Genomic DNA, 21670 nt, shown 5'->3' with positions numbered 1-21670 from the left:
GCATGCCGTAGATGGAGTGGAGCGCGCAGTCCTGTTTGGACACAGTTCTCTGTAGGTCACCTTGTGTGCTCTGACATGTCATTGCCCTAGTTTATCTGGTTTCTTTACCTTTTAAATTCTTGCAAAGATAGTTTGGGTCACAGTCTAGAAAAATTAAGGGACTGTTCTTGTGTTTGTTCAGGATATGGAATAAATATAAACTTTCAAAAGTTGCCCATGGTGTTTCACCACCTGACTTTTAGACCTTGATGAAAAAAACGAAACTCTTCACAACAAGAAAACAAATATGTATAGCTGAGTGGTATTTCTTTCTCATGACTAACTTCAGAGGCTTGATAAAGCACTTAGTGGAATGAATTGGTTTATATTACCGCATTAGGATTGGGGTGGGTGTGGGTGGTAAGGGTAGAATTCTCGAGTGTTACGCACGTGTTCTGTCACTGGACCACATTGCCCAACTAGTCTATAAACTAGAATTTCTAACTTCGAGATATACTTTCAAATTACGAGATAAGTAAAAATATAAAAAGTGTTACTATTGGGAAACTCTTTAAAGTTATTACTGTTTTTGATATTTCAAGAACTTTATTCTAGGGAATAGTTTTGCTAATACTCCTAAAATCTATACAAATGTATGAGAAGAGTCTTGCTGGAATTTTAGTAACTCCTTTTGTGTTTGTATTATTTTATTAAGCTTCCCTGATAAGAAGCATTAGAGAATGATTGTTAGTTACTTGATAATTGTTATTTGGTCAGGAGATTGGTATAATGGTTATGATAGAATGGTTGCTGTGGCTTTTCTCGATCTAAAGGCAATTTACCTACTGACTATTTTTTGAGGTGTGAAGGATTGAGCCTCAGGCCTTGCTTAGGCTAGGCCAGTGCTTTCCACTGAACTATGCCCTAGTCTTTTGTTTGTTTTGTTTGTTTTTCAAGACAGGGTTTCTCTGTGTAGCCCTGGCTGTCCTAGAACTCACTCTGTAGACCAGGCTGGCCTTGAACTCAGAAATCCATCTACCTCTGCCTCCCAAGAGCTGGGATTAAAGGTGTGCGCCACCACTGCCTGAGCACTAGTCTTTTTGTTGCTTTTTGTTGGAGACAGAATCTCTTCAGTTTACCATGCTGTTCTGAGATTTGTGATTTTCCTGTCTTATAGACCTAAGTAGCTGGGTATAGACTCCACCAGGCCCTGCTCCATTGACTTTATGGAATTCCAAAATAGAGCTGAGTGTCAAAGGAGATAGAGGCAGGAAGGTCAAGAATTTAGGGTACATGCCTCTGTCTAGTGAAAGATAGTATTTATGACACTGCATACATTTATGGTGTCTGCAGTTGTATTATATGTTCTTATTAAATCACATTAATAATGTGGAGCATGGTGGTGTCTTCAATCCCAGCACTTGGGAGGCATAGGCAGGCCTCCCTATGTGAGTGCAAGTCCAACCTGGTCTACCCAGGCTAACCAAGCCTAGATAATAAGACCCTATTTCCAAACGGGTTGGCTGGAAACTTGGCTCAGTGATTAAGAGCACTGGCTGCTCTATCAGAGGACCCTAGTTTGATTCCCAGCATTCATATGGCAGCTCACAACTGTCTGTAGTTCCAGTTCCAGGGTATCCAACACCCTCTTCTAACTTCCTCAGGCAGCAGGCATGCAAGTAGATCACAGACATACATGCAGACAAAACACTCAGGCACATCGAATAAGTAATGAACAATTAATTTTTAAAAGTAAATGTGATTACTGGTAAGCTTTAGTCATTACTACTTTTGTTTGGAGTGAGTTTTAAAAAATAATTTACTATGAACTAACATATGTCATCTAAATATTTCTGTATTTCTCTTGTAATGAACACAGGACAAAAATACGAATGTGCCAGGAGATGGAATGTGCACTGTGTGACCTTGCAATGGTTTCATGACAGTATTGAGAAAGGCTTTTGTCAGGATGAATCCATATACAAGGCTGAACCCAGAGCAGAAATCAAGAAGGTGCCTGATACTTCAACACCCACTGCTCAGAGCAGTGCTTTGGCTAAAAGTAAGTCTCTTTGAGATTAGAATAAACAACTGCTTGCTCACATGATAATTAATGTATTGGCCTAAGGAAGTAGCTTAGTGGGAAAGCTTTTGTCTTTGGAAGCCTAGGAACTCAGACTTAAACACCAAGGAAAAGTGAAGGAGTTGATTGTTAACTGGACCATTGAAATATAAATTTTCTCCCTGTTCCTCTGGGTAGAACTAAATAACAAAATAGCCATATGTAGAAAGCTTTCCAGAACTTCTTTTGTATTCCTTTTAGAATGAGTGGTTGCTTTCTTTCACATTCTAATTCACACAAGAGGAGATTAAGAACACTAGTGGATGGATGGCCTTAAGAGTAGGTTTGTTTTTTGTTTTGTTTTCCTTCTGGTTGGCTGTTTGGTTAATTGGTTTTTCAAGACAGGGTTTCCTCTGTGTAGCCCTAGCTGTCCTGAAACTCTCTCTGTAGATTGTTGAACCTGACCTGGTGCTGGTGGTGACAGAGTGACATGGTTCCTGCCCCTGGGACAAGCCTGGTATGGGCTTCCTCAAGTGTTGATGGTGCTGTGGGTGTAAGGCTTGTTTGTGTAATATGTACATATTTTCTGGACCCACTAGCACTGGAGGACTCTTTCCTTCTGAGGAATGTTCTCCCTGTTAATGTTAATGACTCCATGATAATTAGAACTGCAGAGGCCAGGAGAGAGTGTGACTTTGTCTCTGCAGAATGGTAGACACCGGAACCTTTAGGACAGCCTTTAAGGATACAGGAAAGAACTCTAAATACATGAGTTCAAAAATACATACTTTTTTAACTATGTTGAAATTAAGGATGCAATATGAATTATGAGGGGCATCACAGATCTAAAGGAACAGAGATAGCTACACTATAAGCCTGCTTGTCAGAAAGATACAAAGGCAGGCAGATATAAATGAAGGCAGATTCCTGGAACACAGCAAGATTAGACCCAAGTGTGGTTAAAATGGTAATTTCCAGTCTGGGTCCCACCCAGCTAGTTTAGCATCTGTGTATAAGAGGCAGGCAGATCTCTGAATTCTTTGTAAATTAAAAGAAAATGTGTGCTTGCTGTCTCCTAAGAATCAAAGGGCTGGAGTCACCAGATGCTGATTCATAGGATAATCAAAAGGGAACCTGGAATAAATAACTGAATTGATATGTAAATAAAAAACTGCTTGACTTGAACTTGCAGAAAGCAGTAGTAGTTCTTTTTTAGAATTTTCTCTAGTGTGAGCTGAGCTATCTAGAGATCTCTGAAGAACAAAAACATCTCTGCAAGAATTTTTTTCTTAACAGGATTTTTAACTTGGTAAGAAGATAAAATAATTTTTATAGCAGCTTTTCTGACTATAGTCAGAAAACCCATGAGCTATCCAGATAGCTTTTAGAATTTTTACTAGCAGAGAGAACTGTCTCAACCAGAGGGTTTTTAGAATAGTGAGAAAATGCTGTCTAGAGCAGAACACAGAAAACACACACATTCTCTCTCTCTCTCTCTCTCTCTCTCTCTCTCTCTCTCTCTCTCTCTCTCTCTCTCTCTCTCTCTCTCAGATTGAAAGATTGAGCCATTTGGAAAGCCATTTCAGCAGAACTTATAACGCCAGCCTGGACCCACAATTTGACTTGAGTTGTTCTTTTCGATGCTCCCAGACACCCCTTCTCTTAGAATCCCTCTCCATGACAAGGCTGGTCCTTGGCAATAGATAATTGGGCTGGCCTCAAATTGAGATTGCCTCCACTTCCCGAACACTGGATTAAAATCGTGTGCCACCATTCCCAGTCTATATTTTCTGTATTGGTTTACTGTAATGATTATAAATTATTATTACATAAAAATTCTGCCTGCATGAATTTGTCCTGAATTTGATTACTACTACTACTGCATTCTAAAACTGGGTGTGGTGGCACATACCTGTAATACCAGCACTTGGGAGTTAGAAATGGAGGGATCAGATGTTCAGAGTCTTCTTTGGCTACAAAGAATTCAAAGCCAACCTGGATTCGGGGAGACTCTGCTTCAGAAAACAAAACAAAAAGCCAGGTACAGTGAGACATAATCTCAGTGTCAGCACTGGGGCAGAGGGAGGTGGAACTCTTAAGTTTGCCGTGATCCTGATCTGGGTAGAGCAGTGCTTCTCAACCTTCCTAAAGCTGCGACCCTTTAATACAGTTCCTCGTATTATGCTGATCTCCAACCATAAAATTATTTTGTTGCTGCTCTATAACTGTAATTTTGCTACTGTTAGGGATTGTAATATAAATATCTGTTTTCTGGTGGTCTTAGGTGACACCCGTGAAAGGGTTGTTTAACACCCCAAAAGGCCTTGACCCACAGACTGAGAACTACTGGTATAGACCATAGAAAGACTCTGCTTCAAGAACAAAACCAAACCTAAATCTCATTGTATGGCAGCTAAAATGCTTTGATAGTAAACCCAACAACCTGGAGCCCCAGAATCAGTGGAAAGATAGAAGAGAAACTACAGTCGTGTTCTTTGAACTTCATGGCAGTTCTGAGACAGTCATGCCCCTACACCCACACACCACACACAACAGTAGTAGATGAAAGAGACTCCCTTTGCGATGGTCATTCTGATGTGTCAGCTAGGCTGTGTATTCAGTCAGTACTGGTCTCTTTTATTTTGGAAGTGCCATTTAGCAAAAATCTTTCTTCTTGGACCTTAAAGCCAGCAACTGTACTTTTTTATAGGCTATAAGCCACTTTAAAGAAATATAATTACACCTTAAGAATGAAACTTTTTTCGTAAAAACCTCTGAATATTTGTAGGTTTACCCCTTAATCCCTTTATAGGAAAAGTTCATTTATAAGGAAGCATGTAATGACTCCTTTACCTCAGGAATTTATCATTTCCTTTTACATTTGTAGGTCACACGCTCGCAGATGTCAGCCATATATCCAACATAAATGGCAGCTGTGTAAATGAAACAATGTTTGGTTCAACTACTAGCAAACTTGAATGTACAATTGAAAACCTAGAAAATCTGGACATCAGTATGTTTCAAGCTCCTGAAGATTTATTAGATGGCTGTCGGGTAGGTCTTTATTAAGTAACAAATTCAGAAGGACGAATAATCTTTAGACCTGAGTTTAGGGCTAGCTTGGGCCACACTGTGAGGTCCAGGCATCCACACACCCTCAGCCTGACTCCAAAGACACCTCATAGTTGGACTTGGCTCCTTGTGTGCCTAAACAAACCCTGCACTAAATTATGAAGCTGACACTTGGTAGTCTGCTGGTGCTGCTGTGCTTGGGAGGCTGCCTGGGCTATAGCTTCATCCGTTCTACTTCTGAGTTCATCTGACTTCTTAAGTCTGCTCTGAAATCTTACCACTTACATTAAAAATATTCATATTATTTGTTCAATACATTAATGCCAATAATCATTTTGTGTTACATTATGTTATTTAAAATATAACTTAATTCCCACAAATAAAGTGATTATTATCTTGAAGATAATACTTAGATGTTTAAAATCCTTTTTTAGGGCAATCTGACTAAAGTGTTTGTTTCTAAGCCTGACAACCTGTGCCCAGTCCTTAGGACACCATGTGGTGGAAGGAATGAACCTAATCCTGTCCTGTGACATGTACTTGTGACATGCTCACACATGTATACACACAAGATATAAATGTAAACTTGAAATACAATAACATGCTTCCTCAGAGTCCTCGACAGATAATACTGTGGCTTTAAAGTCTGCCTTCCTAATTATGTATAAGGCCTTGGGTTCAGTGCTCAGAAATAAAAAGAGGAAAAGATTTAATTTGTAAGATTATTTTCAGTGTGTGCATGTAAACTCCGTGATGGAAGTGTCACATATTTTAGATCCACACACCCTGCACAGTGCTTTTAGTGGAGTGATGAGCTACACACTCTTCCTGAGGGTAGGCAGTTAAGTCATGTTTTATTGTTAAGGCCAGGTATCTGTCAATCCCTTCTAAGATTTATAAGTGTAATGGTGGGGTAGAAAGACACTTTGTGTAATCTTTTTTTCTTTGATCTTGGGACATACTAATTCTAGATGTAACTTTGCATTTTTCTTTCTATGTAGAAAGTATTTGATTCCTAATTTTTATTAGGATGTATTCTAGTAATGGCGATAGTTTGAGACATAGATGGTCTTTTTTGAAATTTTTAAAAGAGGTGAAAAAATTATGTTATTTAAGTTGGCTTAAACATATACTCTCACATCTAAAATCCTTGTAAACATACATGCTTCTTCAAAGCATTGTGCTCAGCTTCTGGATTTGCTGTCTGGTGAATTCAAGTTGAAAAGAAATTTCAGGAAAGATAAATACATAGGAAAGAATTGGCCCAGAGCCTTAAGGAATCTGCTTAGGTCATGTGGTTGATCTGCACCAACTGAAAACATGCAAGCCTGGGTGCTCTTGAGTTTATAGCGAACTATAGCATTTCTTTGTGATTACTCATTTACAAGAAGTCATTCCTTTACAAGGTAAGGAGCTATTTGCGTGTTAGAAATAGCTCTACCCATGGAGCCTGATGACCTGAGTTCCATCCTGGGACTATAAGGTAGGAGAGAACTGAGTCCCTCATGTTGTCCTCTGGCCTTCATATATGTATTATGATACCTTTGCATTTGCTTGTGGGTATGTACACACACAAACACACATACACACAATGAAAGTCTTTGAACAAGTTGTGCACCATCATTTAGAAAATGCTGAAGTCTGTCCTGTAATTCATCTGCAGCGATGACAGTGCAGTGGGGCTGTAAACGGATGGTTAAAATACCAGTGTTAGGCTGAGGAGATGGATGAGTAGGTCAGGCACTCGATGTGAGAACATGAGGCTAGAATTTGATCCCTGGCACCTATGTAAAAGCTGTGAGTAATGGTATCCAGCGCTAGGGGATGGAGGGTAGCTAGCTGCCAGTTTGTGTGGGTACACATTAGATTTAGAATATATTTCACTCCATGTGTATCCCAAAATGTATGTGAAGTGTCTTATTTACACACAGCAGATACAGTTTTCTTGTAAATTTGTTTGTGTTGAGGAGAAAGCTTGAGTGTTAATCCAGAGCAAATGCTTTCTTTGCAGATCTATCTTTGTGGTTTCAGTGGCAGAAAGCTCGATAAGCTAAGAAGACTTATCAACAGTGGAGGTGGAGTCCGATTTAATCAACTAAACGAAGATGTGACTCATGTAATTGTAGGAGATTATGAAGATGACGTGAGGCAGTTCTGGAGCAGATCATCTCACAGGTCCTGTCAATCTTCACTTCAGAGCACTTGGTGCTGGGATGGTGTGGTTAGATTCGAATGTCTGTGCATCTGTGGGAATGCATGGCCAGTGGAATAATGATCTTCCTCACCTACACTGGATCCTAACTGAATGCTCTTTCTGTAGGCCTCATGTCGTGGGAGCAAAGTGGTTGCTGGAGTGTTTTAGTAAAGGATATATACTTCCCGAAGAGTCATATATCCACACTAACTACCAACCAGCTGGAATTCCGGTTTCAGATCAGCACGGAAACCAAACAACTGTCTTAGAAAAGAGTGGCACATTCTCTAAGAAGGACTTGGCTCCTAATGAGCAGCTTCAGCAAGCTGATGAGGATCTGCTTGCACAGTATGTAAAGGACGACTCCACAGTAGGTGAGAAAGAATTGATTGATTACCATATATAATTAAGAAGAAATATATGAACCATGATATCTGCCACATTTCTATGAACTGTTTTATTTCATAGAAATTGGATTCAAAAAGTTTCATATTTGTAGCGTTCTAACCAAGCAAGGCCATCAGGCTCCAAATTATTGAATCATGCTCCCAGTAGCTCTATACTGGAGTATGAACTTTTTTGTTTGTTTAGTGTATGTGTGCTCGTGCTGGTGCCTGAGGACTGAGGTAAGACCCTCATGGAGCTAGAGTTACAGAAGCATTTGTCTCTAATGTGGGTGTTAGGAATAGAACTCAGGTCCTTTGTAAGAGCTATACATGCTCTTAACCTCTGAGCTAGCTCCCTGGCACCTCTGTGTGAATTAATAGCATAAGCTTGTAACAAAGGCCCTCTGACTAGGCTGTGGGAAGTCTTTCCTGTATGCAGTACTGTTCTTGGTACTGCTGTCTCAGTGTATAGTTTCATCAGTGTAGTAAGGTAAATTTCCAACAGAGAGAACTAACCTTTTTTTTTTTTAGAGTGTATTGTTTGATTCATCAAAAGATGGAATTTTGTGAATATCACATATTGTCTATTTATGAAAGTAGAGCATTACCCCTGTGCCAAGAGCATCTAGTGAAGTCTTGTTTTTTTCTTATAGCTTGTGTCATGCATAGATGTGCTTATAGATGAGTCTTTGAGCTTTGTATCTAGGTTGTATTCTTGTTTCTTTATTGCAGTGCTGAGGCGTGACCCAGGTATAGGCTCTATCACTGAGCTGTTACACTCTTTTTATTTTTAATTTTAAGGCTTAGTCTGGTCTTGAACTTCCTCCATAAGGCAGGTAGATTTTGAACTTGGAATCCTCCTGTCTCATTTTTCTGAGTAGTTGGTTTTTCAGGCCTTTTCCACTAGGTAGGGCTCTATCTAGTTCAACTTACATAAAGTATACATACATTGTAGTTGTAAAGACACAGTTTTCAGTTGTTATTGAATTATAGTTGTTTAATTCTGGGAGACAAATTTTTTTATTTTTCTAATTTTATTCAGTAGTACACATTTTAGTTTCAGCATTTGTGAAGCAGAGAGAGGCAGAAGGAGCTTGAGGCCAACCTGGGCTACATAACAAGCTATAGACCAACCTGGGCTAGAGGGACCCTGTCTCAAAAGCGAAACAAAAAACAAACAAACAAATAAAAAAAGGAAGAAAAGACATGGTTACTAGACCATGATTTTCAGGAAATTCGGTTTTCTGCACTAGTTTCACACATAGGATTGACATACGGTTGCTCTCTGATTGAGATGGTGATACTTAACAACACTTGGGATAAAACCTGAAGATAGGATGAATACAGCGCCTCCTTTCACTGTGCATTTAAACCCAAGTTTTATAAGTATTAAAATGATCAGACTCTCACACTCATGTCTTTGCGAGGAAATCACTGTAGCTTTGATTGGTTTGGATATTGCTGTGTAAACCAATTTGGCCTGGAACTCACAGAGTTCCACTTGCTTCTGTTTCCCAAGTATTGGGATTAAACCTGTGCATCATCACACCCTGCAGAGATAAACCTTTTCCTTTTTATTACTCACTGTAAATCCCAGTATCCACCCCCTTCTTCCATTCTTCCTCCATAGCCCCTATTCCCCATTTCCCCTTCCCCCCTCTCCTGTGAGATGGGGGAACCCCCTCCAATCACCCCACCATGGCACATCAATTCTCCTGGACTTGGTGCATTTTCTCCCACTGAGGCCAGACAAAGTGGCCCAGCTAGGGGGATGGGATCCACAGAAGGACAGCAGATTCAGGACAGCCCTGACTCTAGCTGTTATGAAGATCAAACTGCACATCTACTACATATGTTTGGGGAAGCCCATGGTCCAGCCCATGTTGGTGGCTTTTTGACTGGTGGGAAATAAACTCTTAAGTTTAGTAATTGTCAAATAGATTTGCCTTTTTCTTTTTCAGTTGAAGCTAAGCTCTCTGAAGTTATAGAGCCTGAAGTTGGGCCTTGCAGTAGCTCTGCTCACCTTGAGCCCTGTGATGATTCCACTCACATTTCTGTGCAAGAGGAAAACAAGTCGTCTGTCAGTCACTGCCTCCTTGATGGCTCTACAGTTCCTGAGGAAGGCTTATTTAGCCAAAAGAGTTTCCTTGTTTTGGGTTTTAGTGTTGAAAATGAATGTAATATTGTAAACATCATAAGAGAGCATGCTGGCAAGATTGTGTCCCTTCCCAGCAGAATCGTTGCTGATTATGCTGTGGTTCCACTGCTGGGATGTGAGGTAGAAGCAACTGTGGGAGAAGTTGTTACAAACACATGGCTGGTAAGTGCCAGATCCCAGTATTGAAGGAATGTTGTTGCCAGTCTTTATGCTTACTTTGAGGCTGTTCAGTGTACGTAAATTGTCATTTGGTTTGGGCAAAGGAATATAGGAATGGGATCCCAGCAAGATGGCCCAGTGGATAAAGGCATGAGCTATGGGAGCCTGACCATCTGAGTGTGAGCCCTAGAACCATGGTGGAAGAAGAGAGCTCCCAGAGTTGTCCTCTGACCTCACCCAGACACTTTATCCCTCTCCTTTTCCCTTCTTTGCTGCGTGCACTGGGTATACTTTCTTGTGTGTATTTGAATGCACATAAAATAATCATAGTTTTAAAAAATTTAAAGATCTTTAGCTTCTTGATCCTGATTCTGTAACTAGCTTCAGGTGATTTGATACTTGTAGCCTGTACAGGTGCTACATTCGCATACATAAACACACACTCTCCCACATTAGAAATAAAATATCTTTCAAAGAATTTAAAAGTCTGTATTTCTTGATCCTGATACTGGCATCCAGAAGCTGCTGTCACAGGGCTGTGGCACTAGTATTCTTCCTTTTTGCTTCGAATTGCTATAGTAATCCTTCATACTGTTTTAATATGCAAATGTGAAGAATTGATATCTGTGTCTTCGAATATCATTTGGAATATGCCAAGAACGAGCATATTCAAGTTTATGTAAAATTCCTTTTTCTTTAAACTAAAATTGCTATTATAACTTACATTTTTCTTAACCCTTTGTTTCTTATAGTAGCTTTATTTCTTTTGTTTTCAAAGGTTATGTGTATAGACAACCAGACATTAGTTGATCCCAAGTCAAATCCCCTCTTCACACCAGTCTCAGTAATGTCGGGAATGACTCCTTTAGAGGACTGTGTGATTTCCTTCAGTCAGTGTGTGGGAGCAGAACGAGATTCCTTGGTATTCTTAGCAAATCACCTTGGAGCAAGGTATGTGATATTTCAGTATAATTGCTGTCTGTGGGTGTATATGCATACACACAGGGTGCGAGGCAGTAAGCTGAGGGCCTTGTACACGCTAAGCAGGGCTCTGCTACGGGCTACGGCATCCCTAACCACATCATGTGTTGTTTGTTTTAACTTACTGAAAAGTATGTTTGGCTAGGATTTTGTTTGTGTGATTGATTGGGGTGTACACAGCTAGATGGATATCTGGCAAACTTGCAAGGCTTTGGGCAGGCATTGGTTGTCTTTCCCATTGGCCTAGTCACCATGAGCTGGTGATATGTGGGCTGTTAACTGAATTGTGCTTCTCTAAGCACTGCCTTTTGGTGCCTCTTCTTCTCTCCCTTCTCCTCCCTCCTCCTTTCTTTTTCTTGGTTGTTGTTGTTGGGGTTTTTTTGTTTTTTGTTTTGTTTTTTTTTGTTTTTTGTTTTTGTTTTTGGATTTGGTTTTTTGAGACAGGGTTTCTCTGTATAGCCCTGGCTGTCCTGGAACTCACTCTGTAGACCAGGTTGGCCTTGAACTCAGAAATCTGCCTACCTCTGCCTCCCAGAGTGCTGGGATTACAGGCGTGTGCGCCACAACCGCCCGGCTTCTTTTTCTTATTTTAAATGTATATCCATTGTTTCTCTTTCTCTTTTTTTTTTTAACCAAAAATGCAAATGGAGTACTTTTCAAGGAATGCAAGAAACTCTTTGGAAATTAAAAGTTACCTGTAAAATCCTTCAGTAGCTCAACCTCCCTAATTGGTCATTACATGGTAGCATTTGGAAAAGAGTAGAAATCAGCTGTATCAATACATTTTAATTAACCAACTTCATTATTTAATGGGAAGTATTTTTAGATTAAGAGCATAAAGAGCATAATGCTTTCAAGCAACATAGTCTGGACATTTTGAGGGGAAATGATGGGTAAGGTAGAAAAATTCAGATAAAAGCTGATTTTGCTACGGTGATAGATTGTAATGTAAATAATTTTTGGAGATAGAGGTTGGCTAAGGGGTCTCAACCCATGGGTTGAAACTGTCCTAGGAGGCCAGCAGAGAGAGGAATCAACAGATAGAAAAGTGCCACTTATATTTAGGGTGGATCTTTGAATCTTTCCCAAAACCTCCCTGAAACTCCTTACAGATACTCTCTATGTATGTCATTAGTGATCCTGGGTCCTATCAGGTTGATAATCAAAATTAGTTCTTACCATACCTCTTCGATAAGTGTGTCAATGTTAAATATGAACCCGAAAAACTACTGGGAGATTGGGAAATTAAAACAGTCTTCAAAAGAGGGAATCAGCCAGCCATAAGACCTGGAAGTAGGAAAGACTGAACTGTCTCAGCCTCAGTGTTGCTATGTCTGCCTGTTGTTCCTTTAATGCCCTTCTCTCTTGAGGACGCTGTTTAGTTTCCTTCTTCCCCTTTACTGTAAAATACTGAGATTTATAAAACTGAGACAGTCCATTGAGATTGTGTACGAAAATGTTTTAGGAAGTGAGTAGACAGATAATGTATGCAGGGCAGTGGTGGTGCACTCCTTTAATCCCAGCACTTGGGAGGCAGAGGCAGGATTTCTGAGTTCTAGGCCATCCTGGTCTACAGAGTGAGATCCAGAACAGTCAAGGCTACACAGAGAAACCCTGTGTTGAAAAACCAAAAAAGAAAAAAAAAGAAAGAAAGATAATGTATTTTAAAATTGTAACTGTTCCATATCTCCTTTGTGTAGGAAAGGTCAGATGGGTGTAATGAGTACAAATTAAGGAGGTTTTTTTTTTTTCCTTTCTCTCTTATGAAAAGTTGTAGCAGCATGTTTTTATGCTAGAGTAAGCTGTTGTAAAGGATTAGCTTAGTTTAAGGAAGACTGTACTGGGGCTGGAGAGATAACTTGGCAGTTAAGTGTATGTGTTACCCTTAGAGAGCGCTCTAGATCTAAGGGATTGAATGTCCTCTTCTGGACACCAGGCATGTGTGAACTCATGTGTATGCACACACATAAAAAACCCAAAACCTAAACTATTACCTGTTAATAAGTGAATAAGTGAGTTGTTCCCCCACCGCCCTCTCTCTCTCTCTCTCTTTCTCTCTCTCTCTCTCTCTCTCTCTCCCTCTCTCTCCCTCCTTCCCTCCCCACTTCCTTCCTTCTCTCCCTCCCCCTCCCTCCCCTCAGTAGAGGTGGTATCACAACAGGGCTTCTCTGTGTAGCCCTGGCTGTTTTTGAACTCTCTGTAGACCAGTTTGGCCTTGATCCAACTCAGGCTGCCCACTTTAGCCTCTAGAGTCCTGGGATTAAAGGTGTGCACTGCCACCACCCAGAGTATATTTTTGTGACATTAGTCATGCTATTTTTTTTTAATGGGCTAATTGTTCGTTTGCTTTATTTCCATGTAAATTTTAGTGTTCAAGAATTCTTTGTTCGCAAATCCAATGCAAAGAAAGGCATGCTCGCCAGTACACATCTTATAGTGAAAGAACCGACTGGTTCTAAATACGAAGCTGCAAAGAAATGGAGTTTGCCAGCAGTTACTATTTCATGGCTATTAGAAACTGCTAGAATGGGAAAGAGAGCAGATGAAAACCATTTTCTGGTTAACAGTGCACCTAAACAAGGTTAGAACTCTTTGGTTTTTTTGTTTGCTTGTTTGTTTGTTTGTTTGTTTTAATGTATTTTACAACTTGATAGTTTCTGAAATACGAATATTCCAGGACTTGCTTTGAAACATTTGTAAGACCCTGAACCTTGGTCAGTGGTATTTACTTCAAGACACCGCCCCCTCCCCCAAGCCCCCAGTGAGACACTGAGATGCAGATCTATGCAAAAGCAAGAGGTTTATTGCTGTTGCGTTGGGGTCAACCTTCAATCAGTCCCTCAAGGCAAGTGACTAGAAGGCAACCTCGAATAGCTATAGGATCACTGGTTACATTATCAAAGTGACAGTTCGAACTCACTAGCTACGCATATTGACCTTTAAATCTATTGGCTAGCAGACATTTGAACTCTACCTGGGACTTTCTAGAGGGTCAGGTGACTATCAGTCTGTACATTCAGTGGTTTTTTTCTGAGAAATTTTTTACTCCAGAATGTTCCTGTGGGTGGAGAATGGAACTTGGCCTAGCCTTGACCCCTAGCTAGAGGAGGAAGCTGTATGGAGGGTGTGGGACTGGAAAAGCCCTTAGCTTCCCCCACAGTCATTTATTTCTGCTGTTTATGGTGGGTCCTGTGAGCCTTTGTTGGGTGTGTGTCAGTGGTGGCTTCTCCTCACAGATTCTTAGTGTGTATGTTGTTGCATGTGTTGTCAGTACTACCTGAAAGTAAAGTGCACACTCAGCCTAGTTTCAGTGTTGTGAAAGATATGAGCCTTTATCCCTATTAGTGTTAATTCCTTTTATGGCTTGCACTAGCAGGCTGTGTAGCTCACGTGCCCTCGATTGCTTATATCTGGGTTTTTCCCTTTGTTCCCACAAGATAACTTAATACTTGGCTACTGTCTTAGTTACTATTGCTATGATAAGACAACTATGACCAAAAGCAGCTTGTGGAGGAAAGCATTTATTTCATTTTACAACTTGGAGTCTGTTATCCAGGAAAGTCCAGAAACTGATGCAGAGGCCACGGAGGAGTGCTGCTTACTGACTTGTTCCTCATGGCTTGCTTAGCTTGTTCTCTTATACCATCCAAGGACCACCTGCCCAGAGCCGTATTGCCCACAGTGAACTGGGCCCTCCCAAATCAGTCATCATCAAGAAAACATGCCACAGGCCAATCTGGTGGGCATATTCTCAGTTAAGGTTCCTTTGTCCCAAGCCTGTGTGGCTTGTTAACATAAAACCAACCAGCACAGCTATTTCCTTTGTCTTGAGTTGAAATGCTCCTTTCCCTGGGATAGATGGCTTCTTCGACTTAGCAGTTATGGCCTTGTCTCATCTTCACACACTTCTCTTTTGGTTGGGGTTCTTGTTGCTTAGAGAGGCTGGTTTGCTTTCTTACCTCTGCCAAACTATGAACTATAAAGGCAAAAACTGTGGAAGTCTTGTGAATACTTTTAATGTCTGGCAGTTGGCTTGGCATGAAGTAGTCAAAAGTGTCTAATGTTGAATAGAAGTAGAGAAGGCAGGGATGGGAGGATACAAATAGCCTCTGAATGGTAGTGCTGCTGTGCAGACTGCAGCGGCCAGTCAGCATTTTGGGAGCACTCGAGAGCTATTGCTGCTACCTTGGCCGCAGCAGTGAGCTGGAGTGCTAGGAGCAGCTCACTAGGCTTTCCAAAACCTTGACTCTACTTAATTTTAAGAACATGGGTTTGGAATTTTCTTCTTACTGTGTCTTGACTGGGTTAATACACTGTTTTATTTGTGAATGGGTTTATAGTTATTTGTTTCAGTTAATGTGTGTGTCTGATTCAATATACACATTCATGCACAAGGTGCACACATATATGTATGTGTGAGTACATTTATTTGTATGTGTGTGTATGTGATGTATGAGTGTGTATGTCTGTGACCAGAGGACATTATGTCTTCTCTCTGTCATGTTCCATCTTGTTTTTAGAGTCAGGGTCTCTCCCGAAACCTGGAACTCACTGATTAGCCTGCCTACACCACTGCACCCAACTCTCCTGTAGGTGCTGGGACTGAACTCAGGTCTTCATTCCTGCAGAGTAAGCACTTTACTCCCTGAGCCATCGCTCCATTCCCCAGTGTATATTTTAATACACCGTCTGGAATCAGGGACTTGTGGTGCACATCTCTGAAGCCTAACTTGTGAGGATGAGGCAGGAGGGTCTCTTACAGGTGTGTCCAGCCCATGGCCTGTGAGATACATTCATACAAAGATGGTTTTGACTGCATCTCAACACAAAATCATAAATTAGCTGAGGTTTTTTTTTTTTTTGAACTGTGATTGTGGTCTTCTCTTTGAAGATGACAGTGTTACGTTGCAGTGTCAGTCAACAGGTTCTGCGTAGCTGCAAGGGTCTGTGAGATCTGTTTCAAAACATAAGTTTATCTGGTTTGCTTCTTGGAAAGTAGGAATATAATTTTATGGCTTAAAGTGTACCAAGACAATATGTAAAACCTAACAGAATACTAAAATGTCATTTTGCCTCATATGAGAGAAAAAGCTCATATTGGTGACTCATTTGTTTCTTTTCATTTTCAATCTGTAGAAACTAAGATACCAAATGGAGTGAATCCAAATTCAGGTTCTCCAGCACGTCTTGATGCACACTTGGAAGTTCACAGAAAAAGGGCTGTTACACCTTTGGACATGAACCGCTTTCAGAGCAAAGCCTTCCGAGCTGTCATCTCCCAGCACAGTAGGCAGGGTTCTGCCTCTCCACCAGGAGGGCAGCCACCTAAGAGGGAACCCTCCTTACACCTGGACACGCCGTCAAAGTTTCTGTCCAAGGACAAGCTTTTCAAGCCATCCTTCGATGTGACGGTAAGGTTTGAAGGAAATGTTACTAGTGCTGATGGTTTTATGGTTTACAAAGGCAGAGTCCCAAATTGTGCATTGCTTCTAAAGTTTGTAATAGAAAGTCCTCCAGAGATGCTGATAAATAGGTGCTCAGAGCTGAGATAAGTTCTGGCTTCAAGTTCTGTATTCCGATGAACACAGTTCTAGGCAGATGATTTAACCTCTGAATATCACTTTGAAATGAAATAGTCTTGTGTAATGGTTTTGTAAGCATTAAAATAAAATAGCAAATGTGTCGCTACCTTTTCTGGATGACTTAGTGTGCCTTGGACTTGCTGGAAGCCCTAGTGTTGCCTTCTCTTTCCAGTCACTCCTCTTAAAGGAGACCAGTGGTGTTTCTCTGTATGACCTGAGCAGTGGAGCCGACACCGTAGGAAAGTTATTCATAAATCAAAGGCTATTCAAATACTTTTTCAGAGCCAGGCTGTGGTGGTGCATGCCTGTAATCCCAGCACTCTGGGAGGCAGAGGCAGGCGGATTTCTGAGATCGAGGCCAGCCTGGTCTCCAGAGTAAGCTCCAGGACAGCCAGGGCTACAGAGAAACCCTGTCTCGGAGGAAGAAAAAAAAAAAAAAAACAAATCCAAAAAACAAATACTTTTTCAGATCCTCAAGATTTTTTTTCCCACCTTTTTTAGGGAGGGAGCTTTTGGCCTTCCAAGTAGCTGTTGAAGTAAGTCATTACCTAAGGTTTCTGTATCCTTGAGCCTATTTGTCTCTTGATAATTTGCTTATAGAATGTTAAGAAATGACATTTTAGCTGTGCCTAGTAGTGTTTCCTATAATCCCAGTAAATTGGAGGACAAGGTGGAAGATCATAAAGACTTACTTATCTAGGTTACACAGTGAGTTCAAGGCCTGCCTCAAACAAACAAAACAAAAACCTTTTGTTTTTGTTTTTCTTAGGATTTTTTTGTTTGTTTTGCTTTGTTTGTATTTCTCTCTTTTTTTTTTTAAAGATTTATTTATTGTTATGTAAGTACACTGTAGCTGTCTTCAGACACACCAGAAGAGAGTATCGGATCCCATTATAGATGGTTGTAAACCACCATGTGGTTGCTGGGATTTGAACTCAGGAACTTCAGAAGAACAGTCAGTGCTTTTAACAACTGAGCTATCTCTCCGGACTCCCTTTGTTTGTATTTCTGAGGTAGCTTTTCTCTGTGTAGACCAGGCGGCCTTGATCTCCAATCTGCCTGCCCCTGCCTTCCTAGTGCTGGGATTAAAGGCTTGTGCCACCACCAGTGCCCGGCAATTCTTTGCTTTTTTTTAAAAAAATAGGGGTTATGAAAGTAGGTCTCTCATAGAACAGTGACTTGGCAGACATGAGAAGAACATGGGTTCAATCTACAAGAAATCCAAGTGCATTTTAGACATTTTTACTACTGTGTTTAGGGGCAGATTATTCCAAACATAAATAGTGATACCTAGTACCCTTTTATTCTAGGCTGATGTATACCCTTAATCTTACTAATTCTGGTGTTTCTTATGAAAATCAAAATGGCTCCTTTAGTATTGTACAATGGCAGAGTGCTGCAGTTTTACATAAATCCCCTCCTGTGAACAGTGCTCTGCCCCATGAGCCTTATGCAGAGGAAAAGCACTGTTTCGGTGCTGTGACTTCTGGAGTCAGGATGGCCCTGCTTCATGCTGCCTTGTGACTTGTGGGAACTCCCTTGAGCTTCACCATTCTGGTCCTGGGATCATATTAAGTCACCGGGTGAGTCCCGACAGCTTGTTAAGGTGCATGGTTCACGGACCCCTTAAGTAGTAAGCAAAGAAAAGGGATGCACTGCTAAATGAAAGCGTGCCAACCCAACATTTGGGCAGCCACTGTCCATGCTCAGATATGACTGGTTCTGTGTGTCTGGCCTCACACTGCCGCTTATTATCTCTGTTTCTCCCCACAACCTGTCAGAGTTGGGTTGTGCTTGGTTTTGGCATCTGTTTTATTGGATTTGTTTAGCCTCTATTGGCTAAACAATAGAGGCTAAGCAAATTTATTGTGGAGATTTGCTCATGTTCTATGTAACTGTAGTTAATCATTATCATAAGATGGTATTTTTTCTATCTAAGGTGTAATGTTTGATATATATCCAATATATTTATATGAAACTGCAACTTCTGGTTGCCTAAATCTTTTATATACTTTCCCAAATATGTATTTATTTACCCATCCTATATATTAAGTGATGTTTGCAAATTTGTTGTGCTGGTATTCTTGTTTGGTTTTGGTTTTGGCATTTGGTTTCTCTGTGTAGCTCTCACACTATAGACCAGGCTGGTCTTGAACTCTGGATCTGCCTGTTCCTACCTCCCAAGTTCTGCGAATAAAGGCAGTTCTACCATGCCCAGCAGAGTTGGTAATTCTTCCTCTGAAATCTCACATGGTTTTTGTTTTTAGTAAGTATTTGCTTTGTTAGTTGGCACGCTGATATGCATGACTTGCATTTGTTAGAATGTAAAATGCAGCTTTTGATATTATAAAAGGTCCTGTGTTTTTTAATGCTTTTCGCTTGAGGACTGTCTGGTCTGGTTCTTAGATTTCAGTGCTGCCTTATCTTTATCAGTTCTGGCATGTGTTATTTTGTAATTAACTTACACTTGCTTTATATACCTTTATGTGTTTGCGTAGTGTTTCTCTTTTTCTTTTTTCCTTTTTGTATGTAGTATAGACTCCCTACTCCACTTTTGAGACAAGCTCTAGTATATAATGCAGACTAGCCTTGAATTCAGAGATCTACCTGCCTCTGCCTGCTGACTACTGGGGTTAAAGACATGTACCTGCTTGCTTGCCTGCCTGCCTTCTTTCCTTCCTTTCTTTCTTCCTTTCGTTTCTTTTTCTCTTTCTTCCTTTCTTTTCTTTCTCTTTTTTTCTTCTCTCTTCTCTCTTTCTGTCTCTCCCCCTCTCTCTCTTCCTTTCTTTCTTTCTTTTTTTCTTTTAAGATTTTAAAGCAGTTTTACTGTCTAGATAGCCCTGATTGGCTTGGAACATAGGGCCAGGTGTTCCTCACTGTTTGCTGTGTATAGTGCTGGAGAATGTGCCTAGGGCTTTGTGCATGTGATGTGCTCTCCCAGCAGGGCTAGAGCCCGGTACAAACCATAAACATGTGTTGATTATGTCCCATTGTGGTAACTAGCTAGTAAATCCCTACTCTTTAGTCCTAGCTGTAATTGAGGCTTTCCCACTCATTCCCTTTTCTCCTTTCTAGCCTCTCTGAATCTTGGGAGGTAGCATTAAAGGTGTATGGAACTGTCAAAGCCTAGATTTGATATGACAGTCCTCTGCATGGACTTTCCACTTCTCCTGCTGGCATCTTTTACTTGATCTGGATATTATAAAATTTATGCACTTGCATTCCTGAACATATTCATTCATATTATTTCTGATATTTCCTTCTTGAGGTGTGTTACTTGTTGTTATCCACATTAACTGTAGAAGGATCTGTTCTCAAGAACTTTGTTTTGAACACTTGTCTTTTTGTGATCATGCATTCCTTGGTATCATCATCAGGCTGGATAAAAGAATGGCTTCCTCCATTGTAGTCTGCAGAGATCCCAGATGAGAAAGAGGCACCTGTCTGTCATAGAACTATCACCACCCAGTATGATGAAGTGCTGTCAGAACTTTCTCAGGTGCTTAGGAACACCTACCTGTCTCTAAAGGTGTCAGACACTTGCCCACTTTCAGCCTCCAGTGCGGCCCTGGTTAGCTCTGAGCTCTGTTGACTGGTTTGGAAGAAGCCAAACCCTCCTTGGAGCATTCTATGTCCAGTTTGCAGCCTCCCCTCACTTTGAGCCTGTATTTTATATCTTTGAACATTTTGTTCCTTCTTGGCTCATTCTGACTTTTTTCCTATTCTTAAAATTAATTTCTCATACCCATCCTTTCTTTCTTGTTTCCTTCTGTATTCACTTTAGTTTGGGGTCTTTTATATAATTGCAATTTCAATTCTTAAGTAAGTGTGGTATGTATGTTCTCCTCAAAAGGTAAGTATGCTTAATGGTTTTGTTTATCTGTTTTAAAGTATATTTTTTATGTGCATGGTTGTTTTGCCTACATGTATGTCTGTGCATCACCTGCATACCTGGTGAACATGAAAACCAGAGGGTGTCAGGTCCCCTGGAACTAGTGTTACATATAATGTGAGCCACCTTGTGGGAGTTGAGATTGATTCCCTGGGTCCTTTAGAGGAGCAGCGAGTGCTCTTAACTGCTGAGCCATCTCTCGAGCTCCTTATTTAATGCTTGAAGAATATGAAATACTTTTTATTTATAGTATAAAAATAAAAATTATAGTTCATGTTTTTTATTTTGGAGAAAAAGAGGTCAAAGATGTATCTCTTCTTTCCTTTCTTCCCTATTCTCTTTCCCTCCCATGTCCCCCTCTTCCTCTCCTCATTTTTCCCTTTTTCTTGTTCTTAAACACAGGATGCACTTGCAGCTTTGGAAACCCCAAATGCTGCCACCCAGAAGCGGAAACTGAGCTCACCACTCTCTGAAGTCATCGTCAGAAACTTGACAGTTGCTTTGGCAAATAGCTCCCGAAACACTGGCAGTCTTTCTGCCAGCCCTCAGCTGAAGGGTACCCATTTGGAGGAGGTAGGCATGATTTTCTTATTAAATGGAAGGTGTCACTAATCCGTGTCAAAGAACTGTGGCTGATCTGTTTCTTTATCTTCCATGCACAGGAAGAGACTCGGAAACCACTTGACAGAGTTGTGGTGTGTGTGAGTAAAAAGCTGAGTAAGAAGCAGAGTGAGCTAAATGGGGTTGCAGCATCTCTGGGAGCAGAGTACAAGTAGGTACACCTTTATGTTGGTGACGCCAGCCACAGCTCAGGGAACCAAAAGCCATGTGTTCATTTATAAGGAAGACTTGGCTTTGCCTGCTTCATACATTATCTAGTAAAACCTCTCTGATTTAGTTTATTAAAGCCTTGGAACATATTCCTCATGAAACTATTCATTCTTACATTTTACACAACTGATACACACTTGTGAAGCTGTTTTGTGCTACTGTTCGGAAGCTTGTGACCCATGAGTGGCATAGTTTAAAGGAGTTCCCTTGATGGCGTTTCCAGTCAGCACATCTGGGACTGACTGCATTTATTATCCATCTTAGTGGTTTCCTGTGAGTAGTACTGACCACTGTAGCAAGCCTTCCTAGATTAAAATGGCCATTAATGACATTTTAGTTTGCTTTAAATTTTTAAAAAATATATCTTGGTAGGG

The 21670-nt window shown here is 40.7% G+C and overlaps 1 protein-coding gene across 3 annotated transcripts in view; it reads left to right on the top strand.

Annotated features, from left to right (window-relative positions):
- Topbp1 (DNA topoisomerase II binding protein 1) overlaps positions 1-21670 on the top strand; it is a 50285-nt gene that overhangs the window by 9047 nt on the left and 19568 nt on the right. For 2 of the 3 annotated variants that reach the window (XM_052187491.1, XM_052187490.1), the window contains exons 7-16: positions 1859-2041; positions 4929-5095; positions 7125-7288; positions 7434-7681; positions 9634-10013; positions 10789-10961; positions 13361-13572; positions 16128-16402; positions 20868-21038; positions 21128-21237. In XM_052187491.1, coding sequence (XP_052043451.1) covers positions 1859-2041; positions 4929-5095; positions 7125-7288; positions 7434-7681; positions 9634-10013; positions 10789-10961; positions 13361-13572; positions 16128-16402; positions 20868-21038; positions 21128-21237 — 2083 coding nt within the window. The remainder of the gene's footprint in view (positions 1-1858; positions 2042-4928; positions 5096-7124; positions 7289-7433; positions 7682-9633; positions 10014-10788; positions 10962-13360; positions 13573-16127; positions 16403-20867; positions 21039-21127; positions 21238-21670) is intronic. The other variant, XM_052187492.1, reaches the window with a different exon arrangement.

This window comes from Apodemus sylvaticus, chromosome 7 (assembly GCF_947179515.1).
Source record: "Apodemus sylvaticus chromosome 7, mApoSyl1.1, whole genome shotgun sequence".
Lineage (NCBI taxonomy): Eukaryota > Metazoa > Chordata > Mammalia > Rodentia > Muridae > Apodemus > Apodemus sylvaticus.
This window is presented reverse-complemented; position numbering and strand designations above follow the sequence as displayed.